The sequence below is a fragment of the Lichenostomus cassidix genome, chromosome 1 (assembly GCF_008360975.1).
Source record: "Lichenostomus cassidix isolate B80296 chromosome 1, HeHo_3.0, whole genome shotgun sequence".
NCBI lineage: Eukaryota > Metazoa > Chordata > Aves > Passeriformes > Meliphagidae > Lichenostomus > Lichenostomus cassidix.
The window spans coordinates 34,443,428-34,460,307 of NC_139479.1; the positions used below are offsets into that span (position 1 = coordinate 34,443,428).

The 16,880-nt window shown below is 39.9% G+C and overlaps 1 protein-coding gene across 3 annotated transcripts in view; it reads left to right on the forward strand.

Moving 5' to 3' along the window:
* Positions 1 to 428: 428 nt before the first annotated feature.
* GYG2 (glycogenin 2) overlaps positions 429 to 16,880 on the forward strand; it is a 33,103-nt gene continuing 16,651 nt past the window's right edge. Inside the window, exons 1-8 of one of the 3 annotated variants that reach the window (XM_085056483.1) lie at positions 429 to 569; positions 6,353 to 6,494; positions 8,192 to 8,366; positions 9,879 to 10,041; positions 10,577 to 10,703; positions 11,622 to 11,844; positions 14,040 to 14,180; positions 15,897 to 16,007. In XM_085056483.1, coding sequence (XP_084912609.1) covers positions 563 to 569; positions 6,353 to 6,494; positions 8,192 to 8,366; positions 9,879 to 10,041; positions 10,577 to 10,703; positions 11,622 to 11,844; positions 14,040 to 14,180; positions 15,897 to 16,007 — 1,089 coding nt within the window. In that variant the 5' untranslated portion in view covers positions 429 to 562. Of the gene's footprint in view, positions 570 to 6,352; positions 6,495 to 8,191; positions 8,367 to 9,878; positions 10,042 to 10,576; positions 10,704 to 11,621; positions 11,845 to 14,039; positions 14,181 to 15,882; positions 16,008 to 16,880 lie in introns of those variants that run through there. The other 2 variants (XM_085056500.1, XM_085056491.1) reach the window with 2 other exon arrangements.

The following is a 16,880-nucleotide window of genomic DNA, read 5'->3' on the forward strand; positions in this document are numbered from 1 at the left end:
ACGGAGTCTCCCCAGCCTGTGTCCCATCCTCTCGGTTTCTGCTCAGACGTGTGCCTAGTGGAGAGGCTTTGTGGCAGCGGCTGAAACCCGGAGGCGGCCCGGAGCACCGGGCAGGGAACGGGACGGGACGGGACGGCAGGGAACAGAGGAAGGGAGGCGAGGGTCTCTCCCAGCGCGGGGTGGGCGCGGGGGCCGAGGGAGCGGGAAGGCCGCGCCCGCCGGAGCGGAGGGGCTGTGTGGGGCTGCGGTGCCGGGCCGAGCCTGGCCGAGCTCCGGGCCGTGCCCGTGTGGGGAGCGGGGCAGGAGGGTCCCCCGGCAGGACAGCGAGCGCCCGCAGCGGGGGCGGGGTGGGTCGTGCCAACCCCCCCGCCATGCTCTCCGCCGCTAATGCCTTTTCCCTGCTGCTGCGCAGGATCCCCGCGAGTGTAATTCACCTGCCGCTGCCTGCAGCAGGAAGGAAGGAAGGAAGGAAGGAGGCTAATCCCATTGCGCGGTTTAGCGGCCCCCGGCAGCAGGTGAGGCGGCGGCAGAGGTGGGCGCCGCGGCCCCGGCGCTGCCCGGCATGTCCGGTGAGTACCCCGGGCCGAGCCCGCAGCCCCCCGGGCCGAGCCCGCAGCCCCCCGGGCCGAGCCCGCAGCCCCCCGGCCCCTTGCCCTGGTAGCCTCTCGGCAGCGCCAGCTGGAGCCTCCCTGGGCTCACCCTTCCTCACACCCCGGGGCGGCCGAGGGTCTCTGCTGCTTTCTCATCCGCAGAGTGCTGTGCTGTAATTAGCAGCGCCAGAGGGGGATTTTAACTGTCTGGGTGATGGGGTGAAACAGCTGGACTCGTTTATGTGTTCTGCTGGTGCTTACACCTTGGCCTGCTTGGATCTCTGCGTGCTTTCCCGGTGGATCCCCCGGGTGACAGGCTGGGGTTGGCCTCTTCAATCCAAGGCAGATTTAGAAAAACTTTAGAGAAACTCTCATGCCCCTCCTTGCACAGCAATGGTATTGGTCTTAATCAGTTATCCTTAAAGCCGTGAGGTACTGGTTTTAGGGCTAATCACAGGGGGTGGGTGCAGGTGCCATTCTGTTTCTTGGACTCAACTTTTTCCTTGGTTTTGAGAGCAGCAACTCCCACAAAGTTTGCTTTATTGAACCATTTAAAAGGTGTCAGGCATCCGGACTGATGGATCCCAAGTTTGTCTTCATTTATGTGGCACTTCAGCACTGAAAAGATGCAGAAAACAAATCAGCAATTGAAAGGATTAGAGGATTGTGGTTTTGTTTGGTTGGAGCTTTTCTTGTTTTGGGGTTTTTTTTAAATTATTTTTTGAGGGGTTGATACATACCATGAAGTTCTCTGTGCTGTCTCTGGCTTGCTTAAGCAGTTATTACTAATAATTATTACTACTTTTCAAACTTGTATATGACTGTTTTGGGACTAGTGTTGGGTGTTATGTGCCATGATTATTTGCATCTTTTTATATTGTTGCACTTGAGTTTTCATGAGGATCATTTACTATCCATTGAATAACAGCACTGGTCTTGAAGCAGAATGTAACAGTTCTTAACTGAAAGACATATATTAAAAGCTACACAGAATTGGAATCAAGTGCTCGTCTGACACAACAGCAGTAATACTGGCTACTAAAATTCAGTAATGTTTTAATAAAAGGTGATAGAGAATCTGGTTTTGGATGAGGCAGAACTTCTTTAGGCCAAGAGAAATATTGTATGTCATCGAATGTCAGTTTAAATTCTGTTATAAAAAGGCCTGTGTAAAAATTTTTTTTGGTTCTCTTCATTAGTGACATAAATGTTTCTACTATTGTACCTAAGGATCCTGGGAATTAAAACTGCCAGCTTTCATTTGTTTACTAGGGCAAGAACTGCCTCTTTGCTGGAAACTTGCATAATAATTTCTGATAGTGGTCTGACTCAGGTTACTGTCTGACATCATTATTCATTTTACCTTCTTGTAACAAAATACTTCTTGACTGCTTATAAGGTTGTGGATGTCAACAGGAGCAGAGCTTTCTGTTCCAGGGTGTGGTTTTGCTAGGTCAGAGAAGTGAGAAGGCCTGTAATTTGCGCTGTCTTTTTGGTAATCTAACACATTGTCACTGAGACATGCTTCTAGGGGAAGATCCATAGAGACCTCCCTGTGGGAGAGGGAGTAACAAAATTATCAGGGAGCGTGCTGTGAGCTGGGGATGTGTTATATCATTGTGGCTTGGGATTTCAGAGGTAGGTGCTTTGGCTCAGAGGGCACAGGTCCAGGCTGCAGCCTGCTCATCCAATATATTGTCTCTGGAGTAGGAGGGGGAGGTGACAAGGAGCAACAGACAGCGTTGGGGTGGAATTTAGGAAAGCAGTTGTTACAAAGTTGGTTAGTATGAATGGCAGTATGCACTGGGGACCTAACCAGCCTGTTGGAGGCTTTTAGCTATTGATTTATCTGCTCTTATTTTTTATGCAGAAGTTGTCAATGTGTTACTTAGAATGATCTTGCAGAAAAGTCATAACTTATGAGTGCCTGGCCTCCTTTTGCCATGATGCAGTGGGCAGCTTGGCAAATTTGAATTGTTACTCTAGGAGCCACAGCTAGAGTGCATTTATCCTTTCTCTCTCTATTAGAAGAAATGTAAAAATATGTCTAACGGATTATGAAAAAAACCCTCCCTACCCTACTTAAACTTGTCTTGAAGTTGGCAGGTGTACCTGGGTCACTCAGTGCTTTTTATTATCAGTCACTCCTGATTCTCAAAATGGGTTCCTGGTGTTTATTAACTCTCTTTTTCTCTTTGAACATCAAAGTGAGCACCACCCTGTCTGTTTGCTCTGTTTGTATTCTAAATAAAGCTTTTTAGATCCCCTAGAATTAATTTTCATGTCTGTCGAAGAATTTTGCCTCTGGCAGTGTCAGAGGTACTACTTCTATGAGTAAGTAGCATAAAAAGTTGGTGATCATGGCTAAAAAAGGTGTAACAAATTCCACATGAGTTCTCCCTGAGTGTGGTGATTGACATTACTTTTGCTGTCTTTTCTGTGTTGCTGCAGAGCAGGTTCTAGAAAAATGCAAGTCACTTCCTTGAAAATCCTTGTTATGTTCTAAGAAATCATTGTTAGGTAATAAAACTGAGGAGCCACTACTGATGATAATGATTTCTGAATTAGTATCGTCATGTGCTCTGTGGTAATCCAGACAAGAGAAATGAGCAGATTTTTAAATTCATATGACAGGGTTTTAATGGGATTCTAATCATAAACTTACTCTTCTCATAATTCCCTGATAGTCAGTATTATGGTATTAGCCATAAGGATCCACAGCTTGAAAACAATTTGCTTGAAAACTTAATACCCTTAAGAGTAGGTGTTGTCCATAAAAAATCCTATTGTCATTCAGCACACAGAATTAAAGTTATGCTTAACAGTGTTCTTGACACTTCAAAAAAAAACCAAAAAAAAACCCACCACCACCACAAAAAAAAAAACCAAACCAAAAAAACCCCAAAAAACCACACACAAAACCTCCAAAAAACCAAAAAAAAAAAAAACCACCAAAAAAGCCAAAAACGAGTTGCAATGAATTTTAAATACCTACATCTCTGGCTTTCAAACTTAAAGAAGATTTGATCCTTTAAAGTCAGTGATTGAAACCCTGTGTACATTAGATTTAATGCAGCATTGTCCTCGATTACAGCTAAATGAAAACTTTCAGGTAAACTATTTGCTTTCAAAAATTTATTTGAAAACCTGATCCTTAGTTTCAGTTATAAAAAGAAAATGTTTACTTATAGGCTATATTTCAAAGAATTTGAGAAACAAGTCAAGTAACACTGCTTCCTTGAAAGCAAGGATTAGATGAAAGGAAAAGTAATGATAAAATATTTTGATTTTAAGACACCTGTAGGTCCTTAATGAATTAATGATGCCCCTGTACGATTTTAAAATCACTAGGACATACTTCACTCTTTGGACCAGAAATATTTTAGTGTTAAACGTTTTCAGTAAATAGTTTGATTATTTATTTAGTTATCTCTGTAATGATCCACTGTATTAAGAAGGCCGTAACATGTATCCCACATCTGATTCTTAAAACAGACACTTGGTTTCTTTTCTTTGTGGGGTATCAGGAAGAGTTTCTTAGAAGCAGAAGTTGTTTGGCAGTTTTCTTCCTTGTGGTTATGACTACAGCTTTTTACCCAGGGGTACGGGACATGAAAGCATTTGTAAGATGTGGTAATTTGCCATATCAGCTTGCTGAACTATTTGATGAGTAGTTTGTGTATTTTTATATGTATTAGTTAAGTAAAGAAAGATTCAGCTTCTGTAGCTAAAAGAATTTGCAAAACCCATGTGAAGATCATGTGCAGTTTTGTGGTTGTTACTTAATAGAGTATTTTGAGATTTAAACTAATTTCCCACTCATTTCCCTATTTGCTTTTTATATTAACCTACCTCCCACGTTCCTCTCAGTAGTTGTTTTATTACCTCTGTTTGGCTGAAGATGCTTGTTGCCTAACACAAAACTGCTTTTCTTTGCTGACTTTTGGTGTCTTTTCAGAGTAATTTTATTGCTGAAGTAGCCTTCACTGTTTTTTTGGTTTATATTGATTTTTGGATACTTACATTCATTCCTTTAACCGTTTGGAAAATTGCAGTAGGAGCAGTTTACTTACACAGCTGTCATTTTAAAGCAACTCCTTATTCATAGTTTTCTGGAACACCCATAACTTCCTTGAGTTGTTATTATAATGGGAAACTTGAAAGCTCATTTTTTTCATTTGCTTCTTCTGAATATTGTGATTAGAAATGTTATTGGAGTTTGCTTAGCTGGGGGCTGTGCAAACTATTTTAAATTTGGAAGGATGATTTGGGGTTTTTAGGCAAAGTTTGACACCACTGGCCTTCTCCTGAGGTGCAGGAATGTGCGGCAATATCAGCAAAGGCAAGGTATGTGTGCTTCAGATGAAGATGGCTGGCTGGAGATTAGTGAAAGAGGGCAAACACTGGGGGCAGGGGGAAAAGACAGCACACCAGTGGGTCCATGTTTTACTCTGGATTTGGAAGACATGAAAAGTTAAAATATTTAGTATCTGTTAGCATATCATGGGCATCAACCATACTTTATTGCATACCTTGATGATGGTTAGGGGTTAGAACTTAATCATTTTTGCAGCCTCTGGCTGAAGCAGCCATGAGATCATTTGTTGTGTTCTCTGCAACTAGTTCTGTGAGATTCTTTCCTAGTGTTTCTCACAGACCCTGGAAACTGTATGACAGGTTGTTTATGTTGGTATTGTTTGGTTGTTTTAATTTATTTAATGCAATTGCCTGTCCCTTGAGATGATGGTTGTTCTAAACAAGCATTTCAACACAAGTATTTGTTGAAGTTCTGAAGAGCTCAGAGGAATTCCCTTCATCTCTGTGACCTGCTCATCTTGTTCTGGTTAATTTTGAAGCCTAGAATGTATCATCTTTCTACTCCTAGGAGGCTGTTCTCCTTGCTGAGTTACAGGTTCTCTCCCTAGGGGAGCTTTGATCGTGGTGGTTCTGTCACAGGGCAGAGCTGAAGAAGCAGCCTCTTATGATCCTGCCACAGGCCTGGTGTCTCTATAAAATACATTGTATCCTGTTGTGCAGGAGTGTAGGTTGCTTTCTTTTTTATTGTAACTTGTTTTCTCGTGTGTTTCTTAGCAATGAGGAACACTCCTAAATTTTCTGTAGTTACCTGAGCTAGGGATCCTCAGCTTCTGGGAGGCATATTGATCTTGATAGGAATTTCTCTGCACTTGTTCAGCCAGCACCAGGTACAAAGGACAAGGCAGGCAGAGCAGTCTGTACAAAGTGCAAAGTACAAAGAAGACAGAGCAAAAGTAGTGTTGGGCTGATTCAGTGGCATTGTGGAAAGAAGAACATTTCTGGATAGTACTCAACGTCCTGTTCTTTTCCTTAGCTTTCAGCAATGTATAAACAAGAACATTTTCCTTATCAGTTGCATTATACTGTGTTAGTTAAATATAAAATCTAAATATGTACAGATCAGCTTTTTTTGATTGACATTACGTTCAAGCAACAGGACTTAGGGAATTATTTGTTTAAGGCTAGTCCAAAAACTTTATACCTGCTGTTGTGTATATCAGGCAAACAAAAATAATAAAAATCAGAAACATACATTCTGCACTCACATTCACTGGATTTTCTATTCAATTGTGTCTTTTGGGGCGGAATCTGTGAGAAAAGGACTCATCACAGGAGCTGCAGGTTGTTGTAAGCCACAGAATGTTGTTTATATGGAAGAGGAGGGAGCCTGCCAAAAGGGCTTGTGTTAAAGCTGTAAAGTGACTCTTCTGAATATTTTTTTGCAGTAACAGATCAAGCCTTTGTGACCCTGGCAACTGATGACGTGTACTGTCAAGGTGCTCTTGTTCTTGGACAGTCATTGAGGAACCATATGACATCCAGAAAATTGGCAGTTCTAATTGCACCAGAGGTTTCCAGTGGGATGAGGTAGGTATTAATGTGTATTTGGAGATTTGAAGAGTGGAAGAATAAGCAACAGTGTGAAAGATTTTAATAGGTTTCCTGTGGATTTCACAGCATTATGCCTAGAACTTCCCCCTTGGCTAGTGATTTCTAAGAGGAGTCTCAAATAACATCCATTATAAGCTTCTAATCCTAATAAGAATTCACTTGCAGAAATAGAGTTTGTGGCTGGAATTCATCACATAATTGAGAACATAAGCTGAAAATTTGGAGTTAAGGTTTTAGTGTCTTGCACTACTGTTGTTTTTTCCCCCAGTTGTTTCTTTCTTAGAGTGAGATACATAACCACATGTGACATCAGAACTCTCCATAAACCTAAGGGCTCAGTTTCTCATGACTAATCTTCTCAAAATACTGGTGCACAGCTATCATCGTGATGAGAAACTAGTTGCTTTTTGCTTTTTTGTATAAATAACTTTCCAATTTGTGTTGTGATTCTGCAGGCACTGCAGAATAGCATTTACAGAAATCTTATTAAGTCTGAATTCAAGCCTTGTCTCTTGTAAAAGGCACATACCATGCCCTAGCAACTTAAACTCTTGGTTCTGCTATGTCTTAGGCAGTGTGCAAGCTCCTCTCTTCTGTATGCCATGTGAATGTATTTGCAATGCACCTGGCTCAGGAAACATATTTTCAGATTTTTGCTGTGACTGGATGCACAAAAACCTGTTTTTACAGACTTTTAAAGGACTTTTATGGATATTGTCAGAACATTTTAACCTTCTTGAGGGAATCCTGTATCTGATGCATGGGTCAATACTAAGTCTGTAATTCCTTTCATGCCCATTCAGTGGGAAGAAAAACCTTTATAATATAGATTCTAAATCAGGCAGAGCATTAAAAGAAAAAAGAAAAGTAGATCACTGAAATATACCTCTAAAAATCTGTACTACACCTAGTTCTTTCCCAGGTAATTCCTGTTCCTTGAAGATCAGTCAGGCAAAAGCTAATGACCCTGAAATCTAGATTTCAATCAGCACGGGGTTTTCTTTTCCTGTGTTTGTGAGACGTTGAAGACTTTGATTGCAATAGTGCAGTGTAAATAAATAAGCTGTGTTTAAAAGACCTTTTTTCTTACTTCTTGAAGGAAAATTACCTTCTTTGGTGTTACCTATAGAATTCCCATGAAATGCATGCATAAGAAAAAGATGTCTAGCCAGAGTTTAATTTGAGATGATATATGGTAGCGAGCAGGTTGCCCATTTTCAAAGGTACGGTTTTGAAGGTGTGTTTACTTGGGCACAATAAGTACAAAAGAGTGTGCTGGCAGTGCATGTCTCCTCCTGTAAAATGCAGTATGGTGCTGTTCTTGAGAACCAGTTGTGCAGGATGAAAAGCGCTTTCATTTCTGTTGGTGTTTCTATAGCAGATAAATGACTAAAATAAGGATTGTTTTCTCTTTCAAACAGCAGCTCTTGCTTTTGAGGTGTGCTGGCGCCACAGTGGAGGAGACAATATTTTATGGCCTAACTGACAGCTATCACTTCAGTAGGCTGTTTGCAAGGACTTGCCTCCTCTGACTTCTTACTCTAACCAATCAATCTAGGTTTTGTTATTGTCATAATTAATGTGGTGCTATGTGTCACTATTTTCCCGCCTGAAGTGAGCTCAGATGAACTTGTCTCAGTTCACTTCTTTCTCTCCACTGCTCCCTCTGTTAGGTCAGTCCTCAGCAGTGTATTTGATGAAGTGATCGAGGTGGATGTGCTCGACAGTGCTGACTCAGTCCATTTGGCTCTGATGCAGAGGCCAGAACTGGGTGTAACCTTCACTAAGCTTCATTGTTGGACTCTGACTCATTATAGCAAATGTGTCTTCATGGATGCAGACACTTTGGTGAGTAGAGTGGGAGCCATGGAAACATTTGTGTCTGTCTCTGAGTGTGGGATGCTTCCTTGTCAGGCAGCCTGCTGGCCTGTGGAGTGACCGGATTTGCTGGCGGTCACAAGGTCGCAGGAGCTCCATCCTGGCACGTTTGAGCAGTGCTCATGGTTTTGCTGGCTGCATAAAAATTAATTCAGTTTGGAGAGTAGCCTCAGGACTGTCCTCAAAAGAGATCACAAACTCACTCTGTGCTCCTTGTCTTCTGACAGAAGCTTAAAATAGATCTTTCTCATATACTTTTGTTTGGAATTATTCTGGTTCAGCGAGGCAGGATGGTTTTAATATGGAAAAAAAATCCCAGACATAATAATTACTTTTTTAGAAAAGTTTTTAGAGGTATAGAGATAAAAATGGCCATAATTTTGCAAGAACAGTCATGTCAGCCTTCCTTTGCACTTTCACGGTTCACTTTGAAAGACTAGGATGCATTTTAATTTAATAGGATTGTATTTGAATTAGAAACCAAATTGAGTTATTCTTCTTGAGGAAGAAGGCTTATGATTTCTTGCTTTATATCAAAGTTAAAGGAGGAAGGCAAATTTTGTCTTTGTTTTAAATTAAATTAAGTAAGCTAAAAAGATTTACACCTGGTTTTCACGGTAGCTCAGTTGTAGGTGGGGTCCTGAATTTCTGTGACTGCACAGCTGTCTTTCCACAAACTTTGAAAGTTATCTGGGCTTTAACCTGATTGATTTTCCCATTTTCTTGTGAAGCTTAAAAGAAAAACAAAAGCACATCTTTGAACTTAAGTTACATTAGAAAACGGTAGATAGTTTTTTCTAGTACCCCTTTAGTCAGTCTGTTGCTTACTAAAATTATTTAGATTCCCAATTTTCATTCAGTTCTCTTGTAGTTACTGAGAATAATGGACTATGGAAAGGTGCTAAGAAAAAAGGAAATTTTGTGTTTTCATGGTATAATATTTAAAGACACCTTCTGGATGCTCTGATGTCGCTGTTGAGCAGCTAGCAGAGTAATGAAGGCACCAGTTCTCAGTGGCAAGAAGGAATGACCTTTATTGTTTTGATTTCATCATATATATAGAGTATTCAAAAGTCACCCAGATTGGTCAGTCAGAAGCCTTCCCCCAGGCCTGATTGGCCAGGCCTGCACCGTCCAAGTACTGGGACACTGTTCCAATGACATCCAAACTTTATCTTTATTTACAAAACACAAGAAAATTCTCATGGGAAAAACCTGTGCTAGCCACACTCTCCAAGGTTCATGAAATAATTTCACAGGCTTTGTGCTTTTATCAGAGAAATCATGGAGAACCACAATTGATGTTGCCTTCTAATAGAGGTTTTCACCCCTAACATATTTTGCAATATCACTGCTTTTATGCTCTGCAGGCCATATACTAGACCAAACTAGCAATTTATTCCATTGGTACTAATTTGACAACACATGTTGCAGACAAATATTTGCTCCAACGTTTTTTTCTTTGTTCCTGCTCTCCCTAAGGTACTCTGCAATGTTGATGAATTATTTGATCGAGAAGAGTTCTCAGCAGCTCCTGATTCTGGCTGGCCTGACTGCTTCAATAGTGGCGTGTTTGTGTTCCGGCCCTCCTTGAAGACTTACAACCTGCTGCTCCAGTTTGCTGCTGAGCATGGCAGCTTTGATGGTAAGGGGCAAGGCATAAGGGATGAAGTGCATGACAATTTCCATGCTATCAGGCGGAATAGGGGAAGGCAGGAGTTCTCTGGGCTTTATGTAATTGGACAAGAATTAAAGGTGCAGAACTTTGCCTCTTGCGCTGTATTTAAGACCTGTTGACTTACTAGAGAAGACTGTGCTTCCCAGAAGAAGGCAGTGAAAGGACACTGTGTCTGAGTCTTGCTCGGTAAGTTTTAATTTTGCTGTCTGGCTTAGGAGAGAGAAATACAGCTGATCTACAGTCTTCTGCTCTGAGGGAGACCAAACACTTCTCCTTTCTTCATGTATTACAATAGGACTTCATTTACACTGAACTTGCATCGGAGTGAATCAGGTGTTATTCACTTGTACCTGCTCACATGGCCATGTTTTCAAATCCAAGTTACAATCCCATGAACACACCAGTCTCAGTCCTCAGTCTCACTCCCATCCTTGGATGTGAAATTTTGATACAAATTCGAGTGTACACATGTTATGGTAATGCTGTTTTATGTATTCTTTAGGAGGTGATCAAGGCTTGTTGAACAGCTTCTTCAGCAACTGGGCAACAGCAGATATTGGCAAACACTTGCCTTTCCTCTATAACTTAAGCAGCAGCTCTGTGTACACCTATGTTCCTGCTTTCAATCAGTGAGTAATAACACTTCTGACTGACTCTAAACCTCTTTAGTTTGTTAATGAACATCCTTTTGTAAGAGAGAGCTGCAATGGCATGTTCTGTTAAATATAAATTACACATATAGTATCACAAATGAAATTTTGTAGAAGTCATGCAGTAGAAGCTTAAATGTAATATGAACATCTGCGCACAGAAAGAGTCCCAGGGTTGGCTGCACTGTCTTGAATGTTCTTTCAAAGAAAGAGCAAGATGTAATGTCTTGTTACAAGATGTAATTACTTTGGCATTAGGTTCTGACAGCTTTACTTTTAAACTTGTTCTTTTGTTTCTGAGTAATTTTCAAGAGAAACAATTTGTGTTGCTTAAATTTTTTTCAGCCATTCCTTAGGTTCTTCTATGAAATTAAATTTGTGCTACTAAATATATGACTCCAGACAATGCAGTTGAGAAACTTTTCTGAGAAAAGGCAAGTTGGATTTATGGTGTCATGAATTTGTGTTCCACTTGCACAATACACTCCTAATGGAAAATTAATTTAGGTCAATGTATTTTTTAGTAATTTTTAATATGCCATCAGAAATAAAAAAAAAAAATGGTGATTAAATATATGAGGTGACACTTAATTGTTTTTGAATAGAGCATGAAGGAGTACTGGAAATAGTACCGCACGAACCTGTCAGTTTCCTTCATGCACTTTTCTACAAGAATCAGCAGCTGGAAGCAAATAGCAATGCAACTTTTTGTTTTCTCTATGTTAAACAAGATTAATTAAACCAATAAGATAGAAAAAATATTAATATATATCATCTTGAATGTGTTGCTGTTGCAAAATGTCAAATTACCTCAGCTGTGAGTTAGCATGTCTCTTCTAGGAGTTTATATAAGCTTAGAAAAAAATGTGTATAGACCTGTATCTTTGATCTCAACAGTTTTGGTAGAGATGCCAAAGTTGTTCACTTCTTGGGAGCGACAAAGCCATGGAACTACAAATACAACCTTCAAACAAAGAGAGTTATGCAGGATGGCACCACCTCTGGATCTTTTCATCAACTGTCATTTCTTGCCCTCTGGTGGAATATATACAGTGCCAGTATATTGCCTTTGTTGGAAAAACATCAAAAGATGGAAGACTCAGAATCTGAGGAATGCAAGGTAACTGATAAGGAGTTAGTGGGAATATGTTGGAATCAAAACCAAAAATTTTGAAAATCCTCTGTTTGCTAGAGGAAGAAATTACATGTGGTGGGCTAACCCTGGCTGGATTCCAAGTGCCCACCAAAGCCACTCTGTGGCTCCCCTCCTAAGCTGGACAGGGGAGAGAAAAGGTAAGGAAAGGCTCACGGGTCTGGGTAAGGACATGGAAAGATCTCTCACCGGGTACCATCAAAGGTCAAACAGGCTCATCTTGGGGAAATTAATCAAATTTATTACTGAGCAAATCAGAGTAGGGTAGTGAGAAATAAAACCAAATTTTGGAACACCTTCCCTGCATCCCTCACTTCTTCCTGGGCTCAACTTTACTCTCTATTTTCTCTAACTCTTCCCTACAGTGGCACAGGGGATGGGGAACAGGGCCGTGGTCAGTTCATCTTATGTTTCTGCAGCTCCTTCCTCCTCAGGCGCTGGATTCCTCACACTCTTTCCCTGCTCCAATGTGGAGTCCCTCCCATGGGAGACAGTCCTCCATGGACTTTTCCAGTGTGAACCCTTCCCACAAGCTGCAGTTCTTCATTAACTGATCCAGTGCAGACTTTCTTCCATATGATGCAGTCCCTCAGGAGCAACCTACCCCAGCATAGGTCCCTCATGAGTTCCCAAGTCCTGCCAGCAAAACTGCTCCAGTGCAGGCTCCTCTCTCCATGGGTCCAGTGGTCCTGCCAGGAGTCTGCTCCAGACTGGGCTTCCCATGGAGTCACAGCCTCCTTCAGACATCCACCTGCTGTGGTGTGGGGTCCACCACAGGCTGCAGGTGTATCTCTGCTCCGGCACGCGGAGGACTCTCTTCCCTTCCTTCTTCACTGACCCTGGTGTCTGCAGGGTTGTTACTTGCACATATTCTCACTCCTCCATCTGCAGTCCTCCAGTTGCAAGGCAACTTTTCCTCCTTGTTAAATCTGTTATCCCAAAGGCACTACCATCATCACCAATGGGCTCAGCCTCAGCCAGTGACAGGTCCATTTTGGAGCCAGCTGGCATTGGCTCCATTGGGCTTGGGGGAAGCTTCTAGCGGTTTCTCACAGAAGCTACTCCTGTAGTACCTCTGCTACCAAAACCTTGCTATGCAATCCCAATATGAGTGGGAAAACTTAGTATCTGTTGGCTGGTAGTAGCACTGATTGCTTGTAGAAGTGTCCAAAGTAGCCACTTAAGAAGGATTTTTAGTACTATTTGCTTTCCAAAAATATCCTGCAGCCATCTTCTCATTTGATAAAGTTTCTGTGGTAATATATATGCATACAAAAGTATGATACAAGTTAGCCAGAGAAGGGATAATCTGGCCATGAAACAAACAGATTTTTGTTTTTCTTGAAGCTAAGTTGATGTAGACTGTCAAACTACTCTTGAACTGTAATAAAATTTACCTTTTGAGAACTAAATGATAAATTGTTTTATGAAGGTAATAACAAATAAATCAGGTTTGCAAAACCAGTGTTAATTGCATTTAGGATGTTGTATACAGTACTCCTATGTCATCAAACATTTACTGATCTCTTTATGCTTTTTTTTTCTCCAAAGGAAATACAGCAATGTGTGCTTTTCACAAATAGAATAAAAAAATCTGTTGATAAATAGATGATTTCTTAGAGATCAGCAGCATAAAGAAATGTGTGGGAGAAATACAGTTTTTAATTTTGTATCCAGACAGGACAAATTAGATCCCATTTATGCATATTTAAATATTTTCTTAATGTTTTGTAATAATAAATTATTAACATAATTGAACTAATTGCATAATCACAGAAGATCAGTTGAATAAATCAAAGCCTCAGAGAATAATTTGGCTTGTTAACCTCCTGACAAATTTGAAGGCAGAGGAAGGACTGGGTAGTTTTTGATCTTATACTTTAATATGCTTTAATTTTTAAGGCATTACATATTAAAGAAATATTCCAGCTATGGTGGTGGAAAGACCTATTAGATCTACCTCCTGATGATGCTGGCGTACTCAGGAGTGCAAAAACCCAAATTGCAGCATGGTCTGAATCTAGGACCATAGACTTTTTTTGCATTTATGAAGTCATTCCTTTAATGCTGAAATCCCAGTAAGGAAGTGCAAATGTTGTAAACAAGACATTATTTTTCTTAGAAATTGTATTTCAGTGGTGAAATGTTCTTGTTTCCATTAGCACACTTTCGATGGAGTTGAAGTCACACTGAAGAAGGTCAGTCATTATGTGGCTGATTCTCCGCAAATACCTGAGCCACCAGAGCAGACAAGTGAAGTAAATCCCACAGTATGCTCACCCGAGGAACTCACTTTCAAAGCTGTGAGTGTGTTGTTGTATATTATTAAATGCAGTAACAAAGTAGAATCTCCTTTTAGTATATAATTTTTTCATTATGCTTCTGATCTAGAAGATTGTATCTTTAATTTAGCTGTAGCTATTGAATTTTCTCACTAGCATTAAAAATAGTCTAAAGACTTTATTTTCTTTAATCTTTAGTACTGCATGCATGACATGTCTGGAGGTTGAAAGAGTTTGCTTTGCATTTTAGGAAGAGATAATTTATTCAAAGTTGTTAAGTACTTAATAAAATTTAATATAAAAAATTCTGCTACCAAAGTAATATTTTGAATATTAATACTTTTGTGAATTAATACATTTAAAATTAGAATCCTTTCTATCATTCCTCTGTAGAATATTTTTTTCCCCACAAGTGTTGACCCAGAAAACTGTTCCTCAAATTTTTGTGGTTTGGGCAACAAGGAGAGTCTTGAAAAACCTGCAAATGAATATTGAAGTCTTCCTGCTTCTTTTGTCACTTTCATTGTATTTGTATGTTTCTGTTACCCTCACTCTCCTTATTTTATGCAGGAATTAAATTGAACATAATAGCACCATGCCTCTGCAGGTGTAAGTAATTATGTATTGCGTGATAAACCATGTTACACCATGGTACAATTGGGAGAAAATTAGTGTTCTAATGTCTTCTGCTATAGTAACTTGTGAACTACACTCTAGAAAGAGGAACACAACTTTTAATATGTTCTTTACATCATTTCTTTAGACTATAGTTACTCTGTGAAGTAAAACTGTAATTTTCCTTTCCCCTTCCCCCCCTCTTCCTCCCCCTTCTTCCCTTTTCACTCTGCATGTGAAGCAGCTGAAGGAAAATTGCAAACCGTCAAGCTCTGTAACTTAAGAATTCTTTATTTGCAAAGGATGTATTTCCTTGTCTTATGCATCTGACTCCAGTGGAAAGGCTCAAACCGAATAGGGACACATTAGCAAGATGTTTGTTTGAGGTAAAAGAGGCATTATATTCACTTAAAGTAGTTTTATTAAAATTTAAATTTCTATTATTATTTTATTTACTAGGACTAGTTTATCAGAAGACCTGATTAATTTGAAACTAATAGCCTCCTTCGCTTCTTACTTAGGAGTACCGTCATTCCACTTTTTGTTGCTCAGCTTCAATAGTCTTGTGGGATTGTTTTGGGGGAAAAGACTTCAGAATGGGGTCTGTCTACTCATTTATGTTTTGATATCTGTCAAAAGCAAAAATTTGGGTCAATATTTTTGGGCAATCTATTTTACCTCTGTTTTGGAATGCATTGTTCTATTCTTATTTCCTGTGTATAAAAAGTTTACGTGAGAGCAAGCTAGTAAAAAGAGATTTTTCTTGTTGAAGTTTGGCCTCATGAATGGTAGGTATCTACTGTAAAATCTCTTCCCAGGCTGTATGTGTAGTCACTGAAGAATGACAGCCACTTTGAACCTATTTTAGGATGAGATGAGCTGCCCTCTGGAGGTACTTATCCTAGATTGATTATAGTAGGACCTTTGATCCAATGCCATTTTTGATAGCTAAAGCTGGGTGACATGACTTTTCTCCTTGCTGATAATGTGTTTCCTTGCATCCCTCCCATCCATTGCTTTACCCTACCCCAAGACTGAAAACAATTGCATTGTATGAATTCTCATGATAAGGAAATTATGAAAAAATATTCTCCTAATAAAACCTCAGTGGCTGTATTTTAGCAACCTGTAAATGAAGTTGAACCAAGAGATTCTAACGTCCATCTCTCTGAGCCTGACAGACCTTCAGAACAGCCTGTATTCCAGCCTGCATTTCAGGAAACCTCAGAAATGGTACATGTAGCTTTCTACATTGAACATCTCTTGATAACTGCATGTGTTAACATAATTTTGGGAAAAGTCAACTAATTATAATGCAATCTGCAAATAAATTCCTTAACCTTTTCACTATGTAATTCCTTAACTGTTTCCAGTACTCAGGTGTGATCCCTTTCTAGTTTTCTTTTCAAAATGTTGAATTTTTAAATGTGTATTTTTCTGTGCTAACCCCCAAATAATCAATGCATTGTGTTAATTTTAAATCTGCCATGTTAAGAGTCATGTACAGAGTGGGACACAGGTAGGGATGATACATGTGGAAGGATACAGTTACCCAAGCATTTAGTGTCATGTTGGCTGTTTGAAATACCTTACCTTGTCTTACACGTGTCCTGTGCCTTATCTGCCCCAAACTGGCAGATGTAATGGATACTCCAGGGCATTTAGGTAATATAAGACATTGATTCCTGCCCATTAAGTTCTATTCTGAAACCTTTTTACCTTGAATTTGTGAGGGCTTCACTAGAAAAATCTAGAAAGCCATTGTAGTTGATTTAAATTTTGCTTATAACATGAGATGTGTTGTCTTCCTACAAGCCTCTTTGAGTAGTACTGAAGGCAGTTTTTCAGTGGCTGCTTTGAGTAGTCCTTGGTATATTTCATCTTTATTACAGGTTATAATTGTTAGGATGTTCCCTTTTTGCTGACATTAGTCAATTGTAGACACACAGTTTTTTCTTTTATGTGGTAGAAATTATCACTAATAATGTGTCTTGCATTTGTGTACCTATGATGACTTGGGTTTGAACCAACATTTACAATTTCAGACTGTCATTCAAAATGAACTAGTTTTTGGCATAATTAATAGTGTCCATCTTTTGAAATAAT